Genomic DNA, 23,592 nt, shown 5'->3' on the forward strand with positions numbered 1-23,592 from the left:
CCGGTGTACCTGGCGGCCGTGCTGGAGTACCTGACGGCCGAGATCCTGGAGCTGGCGGGCAACGCGGCGCGCGACAACAAGAAGACGCGCATCATCCCGCGCCACCTGCAGCTGGCCATCCGTAACGACGAGGAGCTCAACAAGCTGCTGGGCAAGGTGACGATCGCGCAGGGTGGCGTGCTGCCCAACATCCAGGCCGTGCTGCTGCCCAAGAAGACTGAGAGCCACCACAAGGCCAAGGGCAAGTAAGGCTCCGAACACCGCTGTGAAATCAAAGGCTCTTTTCAGAGCCACTCATATTTCCAGCAAGAGAACTTGACACTTGTTGGCCCATACCACTGATTTACTTAATACTTTTCTGAAAATACTTACTATCCAAGTATAAATGTGGTAGCTTTGGAGTGAAAAAAGGCTGACAGCACGCAGTACTTTGCCATCCCCTTCCACATGCTGGTGCAGTACTTTACTGTTCTGTTGATTTTCAGTTATGCAATTCAAGTAATTTTAGTTGTATCCTTGGATGTCATCCATTTAATGTAAAATGATTAGATGGTGCATTTGCAAATTTAATTTTGTAGGCAGGTTTTCATAATATGAAAGTATGTAAGAACAGAAAAATACTTCAAGCTAGTTGTCCTGTAGGAAGGACCAAAGTGGGAGTCTTGAGGGAAAGGATCCCAATTCAATCCCAGTGTAGGCAATTTAGCTCCAGTAATAAAGGCTGCCTGGGGATGTAGTTCATTGTGGAAGTCCTGGGTTCAATCCCCAGCACCAGAAAAACAAAACAATATAATCTGATTTGTTAAATTACAGCTCTATACAAAAATTAAACACTCCGGCTTCAATTTCAGACAAACTTCAGGTATCATAGCAAAAACAGAATTGTACTTGTATCCTCAGATTTTTGTGGCTGGGCCTCAGAATTAAACACATAACATTAACAAGAGAAAACTATCCAAATGAATTTAAATTTGTGGGATACAGGCACCCTTAGAAATTGAACACCTACCAGGGATGTAACTGGTGTGTTCCTGCCTGGCAAGTGCAAGGTTGTGACTTTGGCCCCGGGACAAAAAGAAATAGAAGACCTTAAGAAGTAAACACTAAATGCCATTTTAATTGGGTAAACAGAAACATCTGTGGAAGAGCAACAAAAAGATATGGGCAGGCTAAAGGATACTAAAAAGCATGTTAGTAACAGGTTGGTTTGTACAGAATTCCTTTCTGTGCAATTTCTGTCCAGTCTGTTGCTGCCCTTGTCATCGTGAACTGCTGCAAAAAAACGTCTGAATTCAGATGAGGGAGCCTGCTGTCCATAGAGTTTTACTAATTTTTAAAGTCTAAATGTCATTTAAAATATTCTCCAGTTAACACTGATGTAGGGAAAATATAATTAAAACAAAATCACCTCCAAATCACATGAGCATTAAGCCAGAGTACAAAACATCAGAGGCAAACTTATAAAGAGATTGCAAAAGCAAAAAGAAATCTTGTTCCTCTGTGGGGCTACATTCAGAGGGGTTTGCATTTTGCCTTTTGGCCTTCACGCGCATTTCCTCCTAGGCCCTGGGGACACAGGCCGCCTTCCGTGTTGGTCACTGCATTGTAGAGATGACCCTCTGGTTTCTGAAGAAACATTCCCAAGTGTAAGGCTCGGTAAGCCATTAAAAGGATTTACATATATTTGAAAAAGCTAAGGAAAGAAATTCTGAAGGAGAGACAGGAAAGACACGAAAGCCTCTTCTATTTGCACCAGAGAATGAAGACTTTTATTTTTAATTCAGCTTTGCCCTTGCACTAGCTCCAGCCCATGAACCTATGCTACCCATTCCCTCTATCAATGGTACTAAATTCAGCTGCTGCTGACTGAATCCATTTAGATCTGTTTTTCAAAAAGTGTGTGGGAAGTTCTCTTTTATTGGAACATAATTTTGGAAATTTAAAAAAATTTTTTTATTGAAAAGCCTGTCCTAGCCGGGCGTGCTGGCACATGCCTGTAATCCCAGGCACTCGGGAGGCTAAGGCAGGAGGATCGCTGTGAGTTTGAGATCAGCCTGGGCTACATAGTGAGTTCCAGGTCAATCTCAACTACATAGTGAGACCCTGTCTCAAAAAACCAAAACAAAACAAAATTAAAGCCTGTCTTCATTTTCTTATACATTTATCTTATGAAGTTTGAGTGGAATACCTTGCAAATACTATAAAGCAAACAAGGAAATCCTTACAAAAAAGTAGCAAGAAAATCCTCAAATAATGAAGATTGTGCATTAATGTTGGGAAAAGTCACTAAAATGCCTTTGAATTTAAGCAAAGTAAATTTTCTTGAATCAAGTATACGCCACCAAAAGTATGAGGTGTATAGTAATTATTGTAATGGAAGGGTTTCCTAGAAAAATAAAGTATACCCTCTTTGCATTTGAATTCTCTATTTACTTATTCACGAAAATTAACTGTTCTTGTAGTCTGTAAATTGAAGTTCTAATATTCTAAACCATTTCTTTATTGTAACTGCATGAGTTGCAATTTCAATAATAAATGATAAACTATTGAATAATTATGAGCTTTGAATTACACTGTCAAGCACTAGCAGTCGTCAGTTACCGATAATTGTAATATTTCATCACTACACAGACTGATCAGAGGAATAACAGAAATTTTAAAAATAATTTTAGGTGACATGTGTAATGTGATAAAGTTATTTCTTCAAATCTGTGCGAGTAATATTTCATATACTGCATTGGTTAACCCCATGGTTAAATTTTTTGCTAATTCTCTATGCAGAAAATCAGGTGTGTCGTATTAGATTTTTTTTTCACTATTAGATTTTTTTTTAATGGTTCTACCCAGCATTAGTAAGGTTGAAGGCGTGACAGAAAGTGCTATTTGTGGTTTTAGGAACAGGAGGCGGAATTACTTTTAAGAAAAAACAAAAGCTGCTTTGGATCCTGATGATTAAAAGTGAAAAGGAACAATGAGTCCAACACGCAGGCGCGTTTGGCTTTGCCGGGCCCCTCCCCGGATGGGCGGGGAGAAACGTCCCGCCTCCCGCCGCAGTCCTCACGCAGGTCCGCATGCAGACCATAAAAGGGAGCTGTTCCCGCACTGTATCATCTCCCTAGCAGCGATGTCTGGACGTGGCAAGGGTGGTAAGGGTCTGGGCAAAGGCGGCGCCAAGCGCCACCGGAAGGTGCTGCGCGATAACATCCAGGGCATCACCAAGCCCGCTATCCGCCGCCTGGCCCGGCGCGGCGGCGTGAAGCGCATCTCCGGCCTCATCTACGAGGAGACTCGCGGGGTGCTGAAGGTCTTCCTGGAGAACGTGATCCGCGACGCCGTCACCTACACGGAGCACGCCAAGCGCAAGACGGTCACGGCTATGGACGTGGTCTACGCGCTCAAGCGCCAGGGACGCACGCTCTACGGCTTCGGCGGCTGAGTTCACGTCCTCCTAACTAACCCACAAAGGCCCTTTTTAGGGCCACCACCCTTTCTGAGAGGAGGTGTGATACTGACTATCCTACCTGCTCGGTTCGCGATAGGGCCGATCTTGTAGGTTACCGTGGTTGGGGTGCTATCGTTTCTGGCTCCTGGCAGTGAGCTTCACGCAGAAGGAACTGCAGGCCCTGCAGCCCCTTGCTAGAGGTGGCGAGGGACCTGGAGACGGTTTAAGGGCGCAGGAGTCCTGGGAGGGTTGGATGGCTATCGGACCGCGCCGGGGGCTCAAGCCAGTTGGGTATAAATTACTGTGCTTTCACAAATTAACCAACGCTGAAGGAATAGGCCCCCATCCACCAGCTGACTGTGTCGGCACTGCCCCTGAACTCATTACCATTTTTTAAAAAGTATTTATATACTTCATACTACATGTATGTAGTTTACGCTTTTGCACACTTAAATTTGAGTCCATTTACCCTCTACACTGAGAAGACGCTGTTTACTGAAAGCTATTTGTTTGCTTTCTTCTATTGGTTCAGCCCGGACCTGGCAGTTTGTCCCCCTGCACCGCGGTGTACACAGCGCAGCGCCATAGTCGCAGGAGAGGAATTGCTCCGCGGTAATTAACCTGTAATCGCAGCACTTTGGAGGCTGAAGCAGGAGAAACATGTGTCTCAGCAGAGCCTGGGCAACGTAGTGGGACCTGTCTCAAAAAGGACAAAATGTACCTCGGCGCAAAGCCCTGGGGTCAGTCCCCAGTATGAGGAAAAAGGAGTCCCCACATCCTTTCCAGGGCAGGTCCTTTACGCTCCCGGGCCCCCCAGTTTGGCTGCCCCATCTTTTCACATTTGCTCCTATTGACCCCGAAATTTTGCCAATGTGCAGGTTTCCTGAATAATATGTAGCCATTTATTTAAATTGCATTTCCCTTGTAATAGCTTAATTTTTATGGGATTTTTGTCTATTTGGAAGTTGTCTCTTCTGGTAACAACCTGTTCATCTTTACCTTTTTTTTTTTTTTTTTTTTCTTCTGGGAATTTTTTTATTTGTTAGTATTCTTAGTATTTCTTAGCTTTTACCCTTTTGTCAGTGTATGTATGGCAAATATATGTAATCAATACCTTGTAGGTGGTTTTTAAATGTGTTTGCAGTTAAGCACTATCATTAGGCATGCAAGAGTTGATTTTAGCACCGTGGGGTGTTTTGTTTTGTTTTGTTTTTTTAGTGGAGTGCTGCCTCTTTTAAAGGTGTTCCCCACCCTTACATTCCTTTGACCCACAAATCTGCAGGCATTGATTCAAAAAATACTGGCTGCTTATCTCTAGATTTGGCTTCAAGCGCCAGGCTTGACCTGAAAACACAGGAAGAGTCATTAAGAAGGTACTGTGAAGACCCGAGAACAGGTGATCTCCCTTGTCTTTAATAAACTGAATGAGCAAACTCTACAAGGTTAAATTGGGAGAGGCAAAAGAAAAGTGAAGCCTAAGATATACTGAAAGTTTGTTCACACGTGTGCAAAATGTTTCACATGGATTATCTCATGTAATAATCTTGTGGTTGATCCTCAGTTTAAAATGGCAAAATAAGAGGCTTAGACAGCCAAGAAAAGTAGGCCACGAACATGTTATACTTGATCATGCCACCCTGTGATGTTCTTACTCTGAGTAGATAGAAAAACCATCACAGAGAAGGGACAGCAGCACTATAGCCAGAATGCTGGGGTTCCACGAGGGTAGGGTGCAAGCAAGTTTCTTTAAAAGATAAGGCCAGGCATGGTGGCACACGCCTGTGATCCCTGAGATTGGGAGGCTGCGGCCTGAGGATTGCAGAGGCCAGCCTAGGGTACTCGGTGAGTTAAAGGCCAGCCTGAGCTACATGATGAGACTGTCTCAAATAAATAGATGTAAAGACTCTGTCTTGAATGAATGGATGGAAGCAGAGCTCCCACTAGCCAGGAGAGGGTCCTGAGCAGCATCCCAATGAGAGCTCTTCCTCTAGAGGTTTTTAAGGGGTTTTGTAGGGAGTCCAGCTGGTGTATAGGCAATACAACCTCCATCCTACACAGGACTCCCTGGCAGGGTCCAATCTCTGCAGTGTTCAGGCAGTGCCCATGCAGGACTTCAGCGCCTGGCACCCGGAGGCCCCTGACGGGGAGTATGAGCAGTTTGTGTGTGACGCCTGCAAAGCCCTGATTTCCCAGCTCCACCTGGGGCCTCTGTCCTCTGTCCTAACTGCCTGGTAGGATCCCAGATTTTGTCTCACTGATTCCTGTTGCAGTGCTAGCCCCTTCATGGAGAGTTTAGGGAAATCTCAGGGTAGGTACAAGAACTGCCTATCAATGCTGGCACTTGAATGGACTGTTTTTGCTTTGTTGAGGATTTTGTTTTGTTTTGTTTTTTGAGTCAGGGTCTTGCTATCTAGCTGGAACTGCCCTCAAACTCTAGTTGATCCCCCTGCCTCCGGCCTCCTGAGTGGTGGGATTATTGATGTGCACAGCCACACCCAGCTAAGAATGGATGATTTTCATCTAAACCCATGGGCCTGCTGCCCAACAAGGCTGTTGGTTGTTTTTTTGTTTGTTTGGTTGGTTGGTTGGTTTTTTGTTTTGGTACTGGGGATTGAACTTAGGTCCTTGCTCTTGCAAGGCAGGCCACTGAACTACTGAGTTAAATCCCCAGCCCCTCAAGGCTGTTGTTTAAAGAAATCTACAGAGATGTTATTTGTCCTTCCCGATCTGTCATTTCCCAGGTTCCAAGCCCACAGGACTGGAGACTCCCTTCAGACAGACTGGTAACTGGTATTTCAGAAGGGTCTGCATCCTCGAATGGTGGCCCATGGGGCCATTCCTTCCATGCCATACAGCATGAGCTACGTGAGGCTATGAAGCTCATGAATAGCGACCAAAGAAATGAGTGTTTAATTGTAGCTTAATCATACTTTTAACTGATTGTTGTTTACTGTAAATACAAGAACTCTACAAGATTTTCCTATAAAATGAGATGAGGACCATAGTCACCAGGCTATGTAGGTGATGACTTGGTGTGCAGCCTGGGCTACACAGTGAAGTCAAGGCCAGCAGAGGTTACACAGCAAGATCCTGTCTCAAAAGAAAAAAAAAATCCTATGAAAATTGAAACAATTTAGAAATTTGACATAAAAGTTTAAACTGCACACCAGATTTTGAAGGCTTGAAATGAAAACAAAGGTCCAAGACATCTATTTCATATATTTTGTGTTGTCTACATCCAAAGTAACATTTTTGATACATATTAAGCTTGTTTCATCTGTTCTCACCATTTTTAAAGTGTGGTGTGAACCGGGCGTAGTGCATACCTGCCTGTGAGCCAAGCATTCTGGGAAGCTGAAGCTAGATAATCATAACAGTTCAACCTGGGCAACTTCATGACCTAGCAAGACTCTCTCTCTCTCTCTGAAAATTAAAAAGTGAAAAAGGGTAAAGGCCCTGGGTCCAATCCCGGTGCCATAAAAAGAAAACAAGCAGTTGCTCTAGAAACTCCATACATCCTGCACGTACTTCTCTTGGGCAGCGCAGCTTAGAGTGAAGAACTGGCTCCAAGCCTCCAGGTCCACACATCCTCCTTCAGGGAGGCGTGAGAAAAGGGGAGAAGAAATACACAAAGAGCATTTCCTGAGGACAAAGATGAATGAAGCCTCAGGTCCCATTTATGGTCAGATGACTCAGAAGGCACTCTGAGCACAGTGGGTCTGTCTCACTTCTTGTGGGTGCGGAGCTGAGAAGATTCCCCCCCTCACCCACGGGAGACAGCCAGGCTACCTTCTGGGCCTTGGTCCTCAGCAACTTCCAGACTCAGACACATGCTGAGTAGCTATCCACCCACATCTCAGTGGGCCTCGGGCTCAGCCGGGAAGTGCTCTGACCCTCTAGGCGGGAAATGTTAAGCAGTGTTCTGTGTGAGTGAAGTGGCTGTGACCACCACCAGATGAAATTGCTACATTTCAGCGTCACCCAAGTGTTCTAAAGCACGAACAACTCATGACAAAATGAACTAATACAGAAATATAAATTGAGCACAATTTTGAATAACTTAAAAGATTATAAAAATACAAAGAAATGCTTTTGTTCAAAATTAAATTATTGTACATGGCTAAAGGGGAAAAAATGGCACGTATATGCTGTAACAGCAGAAAAGGGCACATGGGTGGCAACGTTGGAGAGCTCTGGGGCTGGGGTGACTGCTGGGCCCTTAGCTTGATACTCATTGAAAGCAGTTTGTCTTCTGAGACAGCCGGGAACTTACACCATATCTGGGGGAGAAAAAAAGTTACTCTTGGGCCCGGTGATGCCCCACAGGTAACTAAAGCAGAACACAGTTTAGCCTTCGTTTTGCATCCTTTGCTACCTTAAACGAGGATCAAATCCCTTCCCCACTCGGCTGGTGTGAGCCAGTCATTACCGAGTGGCTGTCTGAGGTTGGCTGACCCTGAACTGCATAATCTCATCTCCCAGTCAGAGGCATGATTCTAGCATAAGGGACACCCTGCTGGGTCCCAAGTCCCGCCACTGCCCTAACCTGGAAAAAGCCGTGCCCCAGGGGACATCCACTGGGGAGGATCCAGGGATGGTGCCGCCCCTCAGGCCTCGAGGGTTCCACAGCTGGGAACTGGGGGGCTGAGGGCCTCGCAAGGACTGGTGCATCCACTGGGCCTTCACAGCGGCCTCTCTTTTCCTTTCACTCTCCTATGTTAAGGGCTGGCCCGGTCTTTGTCCACTCCCCTTACCATTTTCTTACTTTCCAATTGAAGTTTTTTTTTGTTAATTCATGCTTTAGTTCTGTTTTCTCACTATCACTAACAGCAGGGAACCAGGCCAGCAGGAGGCAACACTCGTCTTGCTCTGCCTTTGATAATTTGAGTGTTATTAAATTCTGTTTATCAATCTTGCTTTTTATGAAAGAACATTGATCTTAACTGATTCCTTCCAGGTGTTAAATCTCATGCTAGGCAGAGGAACACAGTGAGACCCAGCCAGGCTCTTTTACCTTCACTGCCTTGTGGGTGCCATGTTGTTTCTCCACTGCCAGGCCTGTTTGACATTCTGCCTTGGAGCCAGCTGATTATGAACTGAACCTTTACAAGCTATAAACCAAATAAACCCCTTAACTTTGGGTGTCAGATAATTTGTCTCAGCAATGAGAGAAAACTAACTAACAAAGAAATTGAGTACAGAGAGTGGGGTCATTGCTGTGACATTACCTGGCCATGTGGCTCAAGAACCTTTGGAACTGGCTTGTGGGAAGGGAATTAGGAAAGATCCAGAGACATTGGCTACAGAAATAGGGCTGGAACGCTTTAGGCTGTACTGTATGGGAGATTCTGGTCAGAGCTCCGAAGACCAGAAAGCCAGTAAAGACCAGGCTCAGGACAGGAGGTTTCTGCTGGGAAGAAGGACTGCATTGGCTGCTGGACACCAGATGATGTGTGTTATGGCTTGGCAGAAAGTTTGTCTGCATCTTGTTCATGTCCAGAGACTTTGCCTGAGATTGAGATTAGAGGCAGTAGACTGATAAATCTTGCAGAAGAAATTTTAAGGCAGTCAAATATTGAGGCTATGGCATGGCTACTGTCCGGAGATTTTAGCCAGCTCTGTGTGGAGAATAAAGAGCCCAGCAGAATGATTTAAAATATTTTGAGTTTGGCCAGAAAGGAAGTTCCAGTAAAGCTGTGGACTATAAAGATACAGCAGAGGATAGCTTGATTGAATAGAAAGAATGACCTGAGAACATCACAGGAAGCAGCAGGACTCCACTCTTTGCAGCCTCAGAGTTCTAAATGTAAAAGATTTTGCTTTGAAAAGCCCCAGACTACCATGTTCCAGAATGGCTGTGGCCTAGGGAAATTGTTCCAAAACTGGCAGCCTAGAGAAGTTGTTCCTCGAGATTTGGTTCATAGGCACTGGACCCCTACAGAGTCAAGAGAGAAGGAAGCCTGGCTACTGCTCCAGCTGGCAGCAGACCTTGGCATCACCCACGTGGCACTGGTTTTAGGCGCATGCAGAATGCAAGAGTTGTGGGTTCAGGAAGACTTCCACCCAGATCTCATTAGGCCTGAGAGGCCAGGCAGGGCGCCCCTGAGAGGGCAGCATGTGAAGCTGTGAGTGTGAAGCCAAAGGTTCCTTGGAGACCCAAGAAGTTTGGAGAAGCCAGAGGCATGGATCATCTGAGGAAAGCTGCAAGGAGGGAGCAGAGCCAGCCCAAGAGAGAAGCCTTAGGAGCTACCACTACCGGAAATGCCATAGACACAGAGCCATTCAGCCCTTTGGAGTTCACAACTTGCCACAGATTGCTGGGGGTGCTGGAAATGGAACTGTAGGATTTAATGTTTCCCCTGCTGGATTTTGGACTTACTTTGGTTCCATTCCTTTGTATCCTCCTGTTTGTACCTTATGGAATGGTAATGTTTACCTTGTGCCATTGAATGTTGAAAGTGTTTAACTTTCTTTTCATTTTTACAGGAGCTTGCAGCTGACAGTTTGCCTTAAATCTAAGAGGAGACTTTGGACTTGGACTTTTCAAAATGCTGAAACTGTTAGGATTTTGGCAACTCTTACAGATGTACTAAGTGCCTCTTGTGTAAGGGAATGTACAAGTCTTTGGGGGGCCAGCAGCAGAAAGTTATGGTTTGGGTCTTGAAGTCCCCCAATGCCTCATGGGGTCGTCATAAGCTTAATCTAGAGTATGTGAAGCTGGAGTTGATTCATGATGCAATGCTAGGTTTAAGGGCCCTAGGATTAAAGATGTGAGTGCTACCTGCCCTAAGTAGTCTGAATAAAATAAAAGGGGCAGGGAGACGCTGTTAACTCTTTTGCCTTTGCTGCCTTGTGTGCACCTTGTTTCTCCTCTGTGATGCTTGTTTGCCATCCCTGCCTTGGAGCCAGCCCGTTATGGCCTGAACCTCTACAAAGTGTGAGCTAAATAAACCCCTTCCCTCTTTAGAAAAAAAAAAAGAGAAAGACCCAGGAGCAAGAATGGAGAAAAGTGTGGCTCACATCCACCCAGGTTTTTTATAAAGATGCACTTTCAAAATCTTCAAACAGGCAAAAAGATGTGAAAGCAATTTTGCCAAAATCAAAAAAAGTATTTGTAAGACTCAAACTAACAACAGCAACATACTGTTAGCAGGCCCAGAGCAAAAATGTAAGACTGGTAAGACGTACAGGACCTGAAGGTGGAATTCGCCACCACCATAAGGTGTGTTTTGGGCTAACTACCCAAATCTTGCATAGCTGGAGCTTAGAATGTTATTGGAGAAAACATGCTAATAAGATGTATTTTTATTAAGTTTCCCACTGTTTTCCATGAAATCTGAATAGGAAGTGGTAGTACTGTCCACTTTTCTGCCAGAAATTCTTTAAGTTACACCAACTTTGCTATCTAAAATCGTCAGGGGCTGACACATGAGTGAAAGATGTCTTGTTCGGGGAATCACCCTACAAAAAGCTCAAACTATGCACACCCTCTGTCCCTATTATTCCCTCTCCCAGTGCTTGTCCCAGTGCTTGTTACTTTGGAAAGTAACTGAAGAAATTTCTCCCACTCACTTGTAGGTTACTTTTCACATTGGACTGTGTGCCTATGTAGTAGCCACCTTCTAGATCTGCATGTACGGGTTAATAAACCAGAGCGTATGCACAGACCAGTACTGGGTACATTGATCACTTATTGTTAAAAATCAATGTAATTGATGAACCACTGGTAGAAAAGACAAAACAGTGGAGACAGCACTGTTAATCCTCACTTCTCAAAAAAATCAATTCATTACATAGGGTCACTACCTGTGTCCCCAAAAATTAGAGCACCCTAAAAAAACATGTGCAAGCATGAAGGCATACGTACAAGTGTACGTAATTAAGTTGCATTAATCAGTGTAGAAACTGGCCTACACTTCTAAATGCAAAGACCACAGCCTAGTTTAAAATTCATTAGCGCTTTTCACCCAAAGTTCTGTTCACTACTGGCATCTACAGCCCTCGGTTTCCAGCCAAAAATAAAACCCCACACCCTGCCTGCTCAGCCCCAGCCCGGAAGCGCCAAACTTCAGCCTCACTCAAGGGTTAGTCCTGCTACGCCATCTTCTTTCCAGACTTTTTCCTCTAACTTCTATAAACTTTGCTGTGCTTGTGAAATGAGGAACCTGATTAGATCAGGGATCGAGAGGACTCCTGTCTGTAACTGGCCACGTGTTCCATTTCTCTACTCAAAAGCAAACGCTGCTGCTCACCTTTCAGACGCCTTCCGGCTCAGTCCTCCGGGTCCCTCAGACTTCTCGACCCACACGAGAGTGGCAAAAAACGCACGCACGTACTGAGCTCAAGTTCCACGTTCGGCCAAATGAACGGGCTCGCCCCGCTGGATTTTACCCTAGCTGCCTAGATCGACAGGGATGCAGCCCCGACGGCCTAGGCAGGCCGCTGTGCTCAACTTGCCCTGCCCGCCAGGGCGTAAACGGGACGCGAAACACGCCAAGCAACAAGCCACACCACACCGCCTGCCCCTGACGCTCCTGACAAAGAACTTTCACGCCCTGCATAGCACGGCAAGGACCACCCACAAACAGCATCTCCAGCCTCACCAGCCACGGAGCTCCGTACTCCACACGAGCCAGTTTACACACGAACGTGTGCACAACCCCTCACACTGACAGCCTGAAATGGCTCTGAAAAGAGCCTTTGTGGGTAGATGAGACCTTCACTCGCCAGCCAGCTCACTTGGCGCTGGTGTACTTGGTGACCGCCTTGGTGCCCTCCGACACGGCGTGCTTGGCCAGCTCGCCGGGCAGCAGCAGCCGCACGGCCGTCTGGATCTCCCGCGACGTGATGGTCGAGCGCTTGTTGTAATGCGCCAGGCGCGACGCCTCGCCGGCGATGCGCTCGAAGATGTCGTTCACGAACGAGTTCATGATGCCCATGGCCTTGGACGAGATGCCCGTGTCCGGGTGCACCTGCTTGAGCACCTTATACACGTAGACCGAGTAGCTCTCCTTGCGGCTGCGCTTGCGCTTCTTGCCGTCCTTCTTCTGCGCCTTGGTCACCGCCTTCTTCGAGCCCTTCTTCGGGGCCGGCGCCGACTTGGCTGGCTCGGGCATAACGGCTACAGACGAATAACACCACAACCAACCAAATTAGAGAAAGAGGCGAGGTACCTTTCTTATGTAGAATGTGGTATGTAAATTAAGTGGTATAGATGCCCCGTGTCTGATTGGTGGTTACTCGGAGAAACGTCAGGGATTACTATTACCCAATCAGAATATAGAAATGCCAAACTCACCTTTCTATTGGTTAAAATCAAGATGCAATTTTAACCAATGACACGTCTTCCTTTTTCGCGCCCAAGAATGGCTATAAATAGTGCCCCCAGTTCCCTTTCTTTTGGAAAGGAATTGGGAGGTTGTCTGGCTTTGTGATGTCTGGACGCGGTAAGCAGGGCGGCAAGGCTCGCGCCAAGGCTAAGACGCGCTCTTCCCGCGCCGGCCTGCAGTTTCCGGTGGGGCGCGTGCACCGCCTGCTGCGCAAAGGTAATTACGCGGAGCGCGTGGGCGCCGGAGCCCCTGTGTACCTGGCGGCCGTGTTGGAGTACCTGACGGCCGAGATCCTGGAGCTGGCAGGCAACGCGGCGCGCGACAACAAGAAGACGCGCATCATCCCGCGCCACCTGCAGCTGGCCATCCGCAACGACGAGGAGCTCAACAAGCTGCTGGGCAAGGTGACGATCGCGCAGGGCGGCGTGCTGCCCAACATCCAGGCCGTGCTGCTGCCCAAGAAGACCGAGAGCCACCACAAGGCTAAGTGAACCTTACAAGTATTTGAAGAAAAAAACAAAGGCTCTTTTCAGAGCCACTTTCACTGTTTTAGGAAGGAGCTGCTGCACGGCTTTTGGTGTTTTCTCTAAAAGTGGTCTGATGAAATGAGAAGCCAGCTTATTCCCCAGGTGTAGCCAGTGAGCTCAAAACATTCCCAAGTCCGGTAAACAACCAGGCTAAAGGGCGTACTGACCACTCAGGCTGGATTTGCGAGAAAATACACCCAGGTCTACAGAGTGACTAACTTGGGATTTGTTTTTTATGGTTTGGGTATTTGAATCAAACTTGGCCTAAAGTTGCTAGGCATACAGCCCTGACCCTCCAGCAGAAATCCAATTTTTTATTTGTTTTTATTGTCCTAGAACTTGCATTGGGAGAATCTACAGTTAATTTGTTAACAGAACTTGCCATACTTTTGGAACACGTGTATTGGTTTACTCTAAAGATACTGCAACCCAGAAGTCTATAGGTAGGAAATGGCTGGGCTAAATTGGCAGTATGCCAGGTGATGCATATCCTGTGGGGGGGCCCTATACAGGAACCACTGTTTTAGATAGTAGACCAAGGTGACTTCAAAGGTGTTATTTGATGAGAGACAAATTGGAAAAAAAAAATGGCACAGGGAGCTTATCGAGGGAAAAATATTTCCTGCAGAATTGGATTCCAAGCCTTTAGACAAAAGCATTTGGTATTTTATGAGACCAGCGAGACCTAGGAGGAGACCTAGGACGCTAGGAAAGAAAACAAGCCCTGGGGCCCAGGAGGGGGGCGTAAATCAGGGAGCTGTGCAGTGCATGAACGTGAACAAATAGAACCCTGGGATTTAAACTTTGATAACACAAATTAGCTGGACAGAAAACCTAGAAGCCAGGGGAGTACTTGGGGATTAGACTCAGGACCTTAACACTAAGATACACCCCCAATCCTTTGATAGCTTTCACTTGTGAACATTGCTACATTGCCCAAGCTGGGCTCAAGCTGACCCTCCTGCCTCAGCCTCCCAGAGCACTGGGATTACAGGAGGGAGTCTCATGCGCAACATCAAACTACTTTTAGAAACACCATAGAAACAGCATTTATCATATGGCTCACAAATTGAAAAGTTTAAACGAGTTTGTGATTCAGTTCACACTCTTGGTTTTCCTATCGGTGCAGAAACCTGTTGAGTAAGGTGCAGGCTGCCAGGAGGAGAGAAGCCACCGCAATGCTGTGATGAATGCTGGCTTCTCTGTGAGTAGACACTGAGATGAAATTCTGAGGGGCAAGATGTCTATTGCGCTCAACACCTGTGGGGGGCAACAGGGAACTGGGATCACACAGAAAGCGTCCAACTGCATCACAGGCTGTGGCTCAGCCCAGTGGTGAGATCCAGAGCCAGCACTGCCCTAGAGTCACCCTGCACTGGGTGGAAAGGGCTCCAGCCCAGCCTTGTGCTGTTTCCATTGAGCCACTAAAAAAGGCCACCCTGCGACCCCAAGGAGGGTCACCCAGCGCCCTATGTGCCCTGCACACCAGGCGAGGCCTCCTCCAGGTTTCTGCAGTGTTTCTGCATGCCTGACACAGGCTGGCACAAGTGTGAACATGTCTGAGGGTCCCTGTGAGATTGTCGTAGCAGCTGAGTTCTTTCTTCCATATGAGGGACCGAGGCCAGGATCTTTGTACTAACTGTACCCCTACATCCAGACCTTTCTGTTTGTTTGGGGTTCGTGGTGGTGCTGAGGACTCAGCCTGGGCAGATCCTTGTACATACTAGGCAAGCGCTCTACTAAGCTACATCCCCAGCCCTTTATTCTTTAAGCCAGAATCCCATTAAATTGCTGGCACTCCCACCAAAGCGCAGGGATGTGGGGTGTGTGCCATCGTGCCCTGACTGGCACTGCTCCTTGACTTTCACCAGGGAACTCAAAGAGTATTTGTTTTCACTTCTGAGAAAAGAAGAACCTGACAGATGTTCTCAAAATCTTAATTAGCCTGGGGTACTCCTGAGTGTTTCACATGCCACATAAGCTGCAGGTGACAGTGATAAAAACAGGAGGGAGAGGGTGCTTTCTGCCAACCACCTCCCAGGCCCCAGGTCCGCAAATCCCTGTACCCGACCAGTTCTGGAAAATCACCCAGCTGTGCACCCGTGTGGGAACTTCAAAATGAGTATATGAGGCCCAAAGGAGAAGAGCGTGCACCCTGAAATTGTGGAAAATGTACTGAGTGCCAGCCAATTGTGAGCAACATAATAACACAAATGTGTTCATTAAACTCTCACAGTCTTTGAAATGAGTATTGTTCCAAATCCAATTTAGAAAGAAAAATATGGTGTTGCTTATCTGATCAGATTCTCACTTATGGAAAAGAAACAAATATGCATTAGGGCATCTACATCATCAGAGAAGCTACACACAGCTGTTTTCTCTTAACTATGGCTCCATGCCCTGTGGTCTAAGATTGTGTAGGAACTGGGGTGTGAGGGTTGGGGAGAGATGTTGGGGGATTTAGGTAGAGAACCACATAGTCATATCTGCATTAACAAATACCACTGATAGAATAGAACTAGATTTTATTCAAGTAGTGTTTTCAACATATAAAATAAACAGCCAAAGATTCCTAAAAATGGGGATCACACTTAGAATATATATTTTTTAAAATACATTTTATGACTCATACAATTTTTAAATATAAGCACATATACTTTTCCTGGGGTTCACATTTCATCCATGCATCCTCAGACCTTATTACTCGAGGGAGTCATTGGCACCCATTGGCTGCAGAAAACAATCACAAAGTCAAATCTAACGTGAGAAGGTTTATACCCCTAATACCAGGCCTGTCCTTTGTAAGAGACCTAGATCCAAGGGTGCTAATACAAGTGCCAGAGAGGGGCTCTTATGATCAACAGGGCTGGCCACTGATATCGCTACCCCAAATGGTCCTTGGTAAATGAACTTGAGGCTCCAGACAGCCCTTGGAATAATACAGAGGAAAATACTACAAGAATTTATAGGCAAATGTATGGAATTGATAGCTAACCTTATTACACAACAGCAAAACTGTGAAACTACATTTTTGAAATCTACACTTTATGCTTTGCCTGAAAAGTTTTTTAATTCATAGCATTACCAGGTTCAAACTAGGAAGCGTGTTCCCACATGGCCTGCCGGCTTGGAAAGGGAGCTCCTGTGACTTCGTGTTTGCTGTTTCCTGGGCCCAGTGTGGTATCTGGGCGGCCTCTCCCTGCATAACTCCTGTCACTTCTTCAATTTTACATACCTCCTCCTGGTGGGTGCCTGTGCCGAGTGGCTGTGCCATCTGAGGCCAGCATGTTCCAGGCCCTGTGTCGATGTCGGTGTTGTGAAAACGCGGTGCCCCCACCTCATTCACAGGGCACACTTTTCAAGACCCAGGGGGCGCCTGAAACTGCTGTCACCCCAAACGAATTCAGTGCCTTTGCCATCCTAACCAAGCAGTGTCCTGCTCTGTGGCTCAAACTCCTATAGTTTGGCGTGTGATAGTAAAATTCCTGAAACTCATCCTCATTCACTATTTCATGAGTAAAAGTTTCATTCCTACTGTAGACCTCGGCCACCTCAGCATCCGATTTTGTTTCCTTTGCATATTAAGTCAAGGGCTCTCACCTTTTCACTCAAAGGAAGCATGCTGCTGCCCGTCCTCGGCATATCCGAGTGGCCCACACCACTCCTCTTAGCTTCCTGGGTGCTGGGGTGCACCTGACACCCCGATTCTAGGGATGGAGGCCCAGCAGCCCTCCTGTGGCTGTACCATGTCTGCCGTGCTCTGAGCAAGGTCAGGGCGTTGGGGATGGAAAAGACCATGGCAAAGTCCACATGTTGCAGTAGGAGTTGAAACACGAAAACAAGAAAAGCAAGGCCTGCCCCAAGTGTGTGGGGAGAATGGAGCGCGACCCGGACTCCAGGACACTTCCCACCCACAGCTCGGCTCCTCGCAGCGCAGCAGCGGCCTCGGCAGCAGCAGCCTCAACAGGACACACATCGTGTGGAAGGACCGGTGCCAGCCGTCAGGGGACCGAAAACGGCCTCCCTGGTGCGGCGGGCAGGAATCCAGGGGGTGCCCCAGTCAGGGCTGCGGGGGTCCTTGAGTGCCAGCGCCTTGAGGACCAAGCCACTCCCACACCTGCTTTAGCCCAGTGTCGACCTGTACCTTGGGAAGCCTCCCAGAAGCTGCTGGACGCGTCCTGCGGAGTCCATCCTCCTCCGGCCTGGCCACGTGGAGCAACAGTGAAGGCCAGCAGAGGTCGCAGGTGAGGCGGGTCCCCGGCACCGGGGTAAATCAGGTGTGGGCTCCACCTGCACAGGGCGAGGGGTTGGGTCCACCTAGGCTCTGTGGGGGCCTTAGAAGGAGGGAGTAGGGATCTACAGGGCAGGGCCAATGGTTCTGAGCCTTTTTTAAAAGACACACTGTGCTACCATTGATGTAATTTTGTAATAAAATACATGTGCATAAAACGAAAGTGCCAACTTGGCACAAATACATGTGATCAGAATAATGCAGGTCAAAATAGAAAAGGTAGCAGGGCGTGGTGGCGCACGCCTATAATCCCAGCACTCGAAGGCTGAGGCAGGAGGATCACTGTGAGTTCAAGACCAGCCTGGGCTACATAGTGAATTCCAGGTCAGTCTCGACTGCATAGTGAGAACCTGTCTCAAAAAAACAAACAAAGACATAAAAGGTTGCCTAAGGAAGGAGCGGGATGACTACGGAACAAGAATTAATAAATCTGAAGTGTTGTGAGGATGAGTGCGTCGTGAACGAGCCAAACAGGATGGCCAGCCTCGCAGGGGGCTGGGGTCAGAGAACTCCCAGGCGTCCAGGTGTCCCTCGGGGCCCTCCGCGCCTTGCCCTGACTCTCTGAGCTGCACTGGGCTGACCCTGCCACAGCTCTTCCCCGTACATAGCCCGCAGGATGGGTCCCTGCTGGCCCTCGGTAGCTCGGCAATGCAGTCATTCAGTCTGTTCACCCGGCGGAGCGGACCCACACGCGAAACTCCAGGCCCAGCCGCGGTGCCCCGCGGGGTGACCTCGGCTTTTCTCCCGGTTCAGTGTAAACTTCGTAAAGTAGCGAAATAGAGACTTCGCCGTCTCGTTCGCTGCTCCACCTCAAGCCCCCGGAAGCCCAACAGCAAGGCGGGGACCACAAAACTAATTACTGGAGAAATACTTTTAAAACTGGTGGCGATGCCCGATACGGCCTCTAGGGGGCGACCGTCGCCACAATAGAAGCATCACAAGTTTGGGTCCTAAATCAATTTTAAGCTTTGAAGGCGGTTTGGTTTGGTTTGGTTTGATTTAATGCTGAAGTTTCTGATTTGGTATGAATTTGGAAACGTTGTAGTTTCTTTATAACAAAATCAATCATCTGGCAAATTGTCACATTTGATACAAAACTGATATATATGATACAACTGAACAGACAGTAAGGAGGTGGCCCTGTGGCTTAGCTGGTCAAAGTGCCTGTCTAGTAAACAGGAGATCCTGGGTTTGAACCCCAGCGGGACCTTTTCCTCTCAGCTTTTCTATTATTGCTAACAAATATTCCCACCAGGCATCCCGAGGATTCGGGATAAGGGCAGTGCAGTCAGTGGGAAGTCAGTTTTCCGGTGACTGGCCGGGCAGGGGTGCGTGCATTGTGCAGAATCATCTTTCAAGTCTTCCCATTTTGTAATTATCAGGCTTTTGAAGGGAGAGAGGGGCAAAGCGCCTAGGCCACCTAAGTCGGGGACAGGCCTGAAGAGAGTTGTTAGGAGAACCGGTACCGCCCACTTAGATCACCCAGGGTCCTGAAACCTCACTAGTTCCATGGCCCTTCCCCCAAGGAAGGGAACACACGGGAAAGAAAACGCAAGCTCCTCACTGCCGACACACATGCACCTGCCTCTAGCGGGGAAACTGAATCTGACCGGAGGTTCAGGTCCCGGCAGAGCCTCCTCCCTCCTGCGTGGCGCTGGGCAGGCTGCAGTCCCAGACGGGTGCTCAGACATGCACTGAGTAACACCAACTCCATCTCTGTCTCTGATCTGGGAACAACCTGCTCCCCGACTCAGACATCTCCACCCGCCTCCCAGGAAGGCCCACACACACTCGGGTGGTTGAAGCGGGACTCAGACCCATGGCTCCCACCTGCGGTTGCTGCCACTGACTGCAGTGTTCACGGGACGATCCCAGCGCGGGCTGCCTCCTGCTTGCCTGCGACATCTGGCCAATGAAATCAAAATTAAACTAAAGCACAAGCGGGTCCCCAAGATGTTAGCAGGAAGAATGCAGGGACTGAGACTTGAATACAGAGTGCTAACAAATTAGAGTGGCATTTTTCTAAGACACAAGTAATATACATTTGACCAAGACTCTGGGAGGTTACCAGGAAAGTTTTTAAGAGGGCAGCGAAGCAGAAAGTGGCAGATTAAAATGAGAAATAGAAGCATACTAGCAAATATTGAAGCAGAGGGGCCTGGCCTCGTCCCAAGAGAGGCCCCTGCCAGGCCTGCAGACCTTTCTAAGGAGGGCCAGAGGAGGAGGCCCCAGCCTGGCCACCTGAAGCTCCGGGAAGGAGAATCCAGGGCGAGAAAGCACAGGTCTGACTGGGGGCCTGCGACTCTGGCACCCACCAGCATCAGCAGAAAAACGGGTCCCAGTTATAACCATGGGCAGAGAAAGCCCCTAACTGTAAATGACAATAGAGAATACACCAGACAAAAACCCAAAGTGATGGTGAGCAGATGTTGCAGGTCCGGGGAGGCTCCCAGCGGAGCAGAATCACAGCCAGGTTCCGCCCTGGCAGCGGAGCCAAACCTCAGTGCAAACACCACAGGCCCAGCTCCAGCAAACTCTCACTGGGCTTGGAGAGCAGTGGTGTGGAAGGAATCTTCCTCTCCTAGGTCCACCAGTTGTGAGCACTCCTCCAGGCGGCACCATGAAGCCGGGCACCTGCAACCGTGAAGACCTGGCCGCCTACAGCTCTCCTGCAATGGGACAGCAGCAGCCCCTGGCACATGCCACGGACTGAGCCTCAGAAAAGCTGTTGTCCAGGGTGCCTGGTCACTTAAAATTGTTATGTTAAACCTGTGGTCCTAATATGACCTTTATGAATGCAACTACACATTTATAATTCCGTAATCAATTACTAGGCACAGCAAGGCTCTTTCAATAACACCATCAAAATCCCCTCTAAAAACAGAGCACAGGTTAGTGTGATTCACTGCCCACCACTTAAGCACAGGCCAAGGGAGCACCATGCCTGTGCATTCAGTAAAGGCTTCTGCGGTAGGTAAAAGGACATCAAGGGACCTTTACCCAAGCAATGGCAATTGCTAATGAACAGAATAGATAGAAATGTATCAGAGCAAAGAACAAGTTTCAACCCAAAATATGACCCACTGCCTAGGCCCTAGTCCCCAGAAGCACCTCTGCAGGTGACCCCAAGAGGCCCTGTGGTGGAATCTTAGGACCTGACAGGCACTACCACAACAGGAACCCTGACTATGGAAAACAACCTCCATGGCTCATAAATTCCTTGGTCCAAAACCAGCAGTCCACTGGAGACATAAAAAGGAAAATTACAAGAAAGGAATGGAATAACAATCCTGACAAAACAGCTTTACAATACAGAGATACCAACAATAATCCATACAATAGCTGATAATGGACCCATATATATATTTAAGAATTCTTATCCCAAATTCTAATAGTCCTCTATATCAAGGAGATCTTTTGATAGATGCAGAAAGTCAGATTTCTTTCACTCACATGGACCCCATGACAGTAAAAGAAAAACCTCTCATAACTGAAGGGCTAGGAGGGGCAGCACCTCTATTCTCTCTCAGCCAAAGAACAGTTGGATTAACAGAGCACACCTAACAGGGGCTGTGTATTATTTTTCAATGATGTATCATTGCAAGGGGTGGAAATATACTAGGTAGTGACTGGATTTCCAAAACTAATTCTATATAAAAACTGCTAATGTTAATCTACAATGATTAAAAATTAAACCAAGTCCCTTGCCTAAACCAAACAGACCTCCTTTATAAAGTAATGTCCTCTAAAGTGGGGACATAAAGAAATTAATAAAAAGTAAAAGAATTACTAAAAGAAGACATTATAGACGTTATACACAACCATACATACACTATCCTAGGCTGGCCAGTCCAAAAAACAGATAGCTTTTAAAGACTAACAATAGTAACTTGAAAGCATTAAATCAAAATATGCAGCAGATGAATGGCACCCTCCCAGAAGTAAGCACAGTAATCACATGGTGGGTACAAAATTAAGTGAACATAAGGCAGGACAAAACTATGGTCAACCAATAAGATTATAAGTGTGGCCACTTAAATAATATTGATCTACTGAGTAAGCAAGTCACTGAGCAAGTGTGCATGGAAACAACAAGGACCTTTTCTGTGGCAGACACTGCTGCCCAGTATTAGTGGGCTATATGTGACACATGCTTCTTGCTACCCCATAACTCGGTTGTATTTTATTAGGGGTCCTATTGTAGCCTTACGTGACTCATGGATGTGTCAGATAGCAGAGTTGGGCAAGCACAGCTCCTCCGCTAATGGCTGCTATAGGACCTAAAACCTGGTCTGTGATGTGGTAGGGCCCTGCTGAGTTAACTTCCAGCTGAGGTCAGTGCGACCCCCATTACATTCTTTTTCCCCTGAATTCTGGTTTCCTTCACTGACTTGATGGGTTTGTAGTTAATTATGACCCAGTCCCAGTACCTGTTTGTTCTCTCTCACAAGATAAGGGTATCTCACAAGATACTGCCTGTGTATCCAGTATCACCAGGTGCTATGCACTCTTTCACCAGGTGTCTCAAAAGATTACCCTGATGGGTCGGGATTTAGCTCAGTGGTTCCACCACCTGTCTTGCAAGCACAAGGACCAGAGTTTGATCCCTGGTACAAAAAAAAAAAAAAAAAAAAAAAAAAAAAGGTATACCCTGCTCTCCTTCTTCCCACACTTGTAATCAATAAATCCTGGATGTCTTTGATGCCTTTCGCCTTTGTTGCCCAGAGCAGCTTGGACCCACCACAGACCCAGATTTCTCTCCAAGTCTTGTTTCTCTATCTTTTGTTCTTGTTATCTTGCATTGTATTCCCTCAAAGGCGATCAAGACCCATAGCTGGGGCTCTTGACAACTGATCTCCATACTTTCCTGGAAGGGATGGGTCAGGAGGTTTTGGTCCCCCACCCAATGACAAGTTTAGATAAAAATGGGTATAAAGAAAAAACTGGTATAAAGGATTTCCACTCAGAAACTAAGTACTCTCTGTTTTAAAAATGTATATGGACACTCTGTTAAGCCCTACAGATTCCTGCACAATTCTGTCTCAGGAAATCACAATCAGATGTACACTCCTTTGCTAAAATGGGTCAAATGACACCTCTTTAATTACAGGGTATACAACTTGACCCCGAGGTCACATTACGGAAATGGTTCATCAGCCCCTGGGACCTTTCTCAGGGTAGTGTGAGGACCAAGTTTTCAGGTCAAGGTGGGTTCCCTCTGTGCCCCCTTTATACACCCCTTGCCCAGAACAAAGCTGCAAAAGTTCCCTTCTGTAAAATTCCTTTCTATGTGTCAGTCTCCCTGTGTTTCCGTTCTTCTTTTTAGGGCAAGCTGTCTTAGGGCATCTCCACCCTGTTTCTGTTCCTCTTTTTATGATCTAAAGATGAATCCTTCCTGCTTAAAATAATTTTTTTTCTTTTTATTGAGTCTATTGGTACAATCTAGGTATACAATACAGTTACATTCATCATTGGGATTCTGTACCTTTACATAATAGGTCTTGATTCTCATTTTTTCCCCTTGTCCCTGCCCTCCCTTCACCCCCTCCGCCCCTCCCCATTTACAAACACTTTATTTCCATTTTTCAGTTTCTCATATTTTTTTCCTCTCCCTTATTACCTTTCCCTCATCCTTCCCATTTTCCCTATACCTTTAGCCCTTTACTTCCTATTTCACATTATTAATTATCTCATTAGGATCCTGTGTACTAATATAGTTTTTCACACCAAAGAAACTATTCGGTATTTCAGTTAAAGAAATCTCTGTATGAACATTAAAAATAGAGAATCCTAAAATAAAACTAAAAAGAAAAGTAAAAGAGAAAAGGCAATGATGAAACATTAAAATAATCCTTAATTCTGGAGATGAAAATGGTCCCTGAACATATTTAAATTGCTTCTTGTTCTTATAGTCTTATCTTATTCTTTTTTTTCATTATTTAGAGAATACTTTATTAGTTTCTGTAATCAAACCCATGTAGATATGACCTTACATATTTAGTA

The 23,592-nt window shown here is 46.8% G+C and overlaps 4 protein-coding genes and 1 non-coding gene across 7 annotated transcripts in view; 4 read left to right on the forward strand and 1 right to left on the reverse strand.

Moving 5' to 3' along the window:
- The window catches only part of LOC104861348 (histone H2A type 1), a 3,261-nt gene extending 291 nt beyond the window's left edge, over positions 1 to 2,970 (forward strand). The window contains exons 1-3 of one of the 3 annotated variants that reach the window (XM_010622725.2): positions 1 to 245; positions 1,564 to 1,656; positions 2,896 to 2,970. The exon at positions 1 to 245 is cut by the window's left edge and continues 291 nt beyond it. In XM_010622725.2, coding sequence (XP_010621027.2) covers positions 1 to 245; positions 1,564 to 1,609 — 291 coding nt within the window. In that variant the 3' untranslated portion in view covers positions 1,610 to 1,656; positions 2,896 to 2,970. Of the gene's footprint in view, positions 246 to 1,563; positions 1,910 to 2,895 lie in introns of those variants that run through there. The other 2 variants (XM_033761954.1, XM_010622726.2) reach the window with 2 other exon arrangements.
- On the forward strand, positions 2,928 to 4,351 carry LOC117283213 (histone H4-like). Its single transcript, XM_033761955.1, has one exon. The coding sequence runs from the start codon at positions 2,972 to 2,974 to the stop codon at positions 3,434 to 3,436; it is 465 nt and encodes a 154-aa protein (XP_033617846.1). The 5' UTR covers positions 2,928 to 2,971; the 3' UTR covers positions 3,437 to 4,351.
- A 3,230-nt stretch (positions 4,352 to 7,581) lies between these two features.
- On the reverse strand, positions 7,582 to 12,574 carry LOC104861349 (histone H2B type 1-K). Its single transcript, XM_010622727.2, has 2 exons — positions 12,182 to 12,574; positions 7,582 to 7,722 (listed from the first exon to the last, which is right to left on the reverse strand). The coding sequence occupies exons 1-2, from the start codon at positions 12,556 to 12,558 to the stop codon at positions 7,674 to 7,676; spliced, it is 426 nt and encodes a 141-aa protein (XP_010621029.1). The 5' UTR covers positions 12,559 to 12,574; the 3' UTR covers positions 7,582 to 7,673.
- Positions 12,575 to 12,856: 282 nt separating this feature from the next.
- Positions 12,857 to 13,265, forward strand: LOC104861346 (histone H2A type 1-H). Its single transcript, XM_010622722.1, has one exon. It carries the CDS (start codon positions 12,876 to 12,878, stop codon positions 13,260 to 13,262), a length of 387 nt encoding a protein of 128 aa, XP_010621024.1. The 5' UTR covers positions 12,857 to 12,875; the 3' UTR covers positions 13,263 to 13,265.
- A 5,460-nt stretch (positions 13,266 to 18,725) lies between these two features.
- Trnat-agu lies at positions 18,726 to 18,799 on the forward strand. Its single transcript has one exon. It is a non-coding gene; the product is annotated as a tRNA-Thr (tRNA).
- The last annotated feature ends 4,793 nt before the right edge of the window (positions 18,800 to 23,592 follow it).

This window comes from Fukomys damarensis, unplaced genomic scaffold (genome assembly GCF_012274545.1).
Source record: "Fukomys damarensis isolate Sample0158 unplaced genomic scaffold, DMR_v1.0_HiC HiC_scaffold_10, whole genome shotgun sequence".
Lineage (NCBI taxonomy): Eukaryota > Metazoa > Chordata > Mammalia > Rodentia > Bathyergidae > Fukomys > Fukomys damarensis.

Excerpts from the sequence above, each read along its gene's own strand:
- LOC117283213 (XM_033761955.1), top strand. The coding sequence starts at position 2,972 with ATGAGTCCAACACGCAGGCGCGTTTGGCTTTGCCGGGCCCCTCCCCGG.
- LOC104861349 (XM_010622727.2), bottom strand. The coding sequence starts at position 12,558 with ATGCCCGAGCCAGCCAAGTCGGCGCCGGCCCCGAAGAAGGGCTCGAAG. Across the intron at positions 7,723-12,181 it reads ACCAAGTACACCAGCGCCAA|ATATGGTGTAAGTTCCCGGC; the intron begins GTGAGCTGGCTG and ends TTTCTCCCCCAG.
- LOC104861346 (XM_010622722.1), top strand. The coding sequence starts at position 12,876 with ATGTCTGGACGCGGTAAGCAGGGCGGCAAGGCTCGCGCCAAGGCTAAG.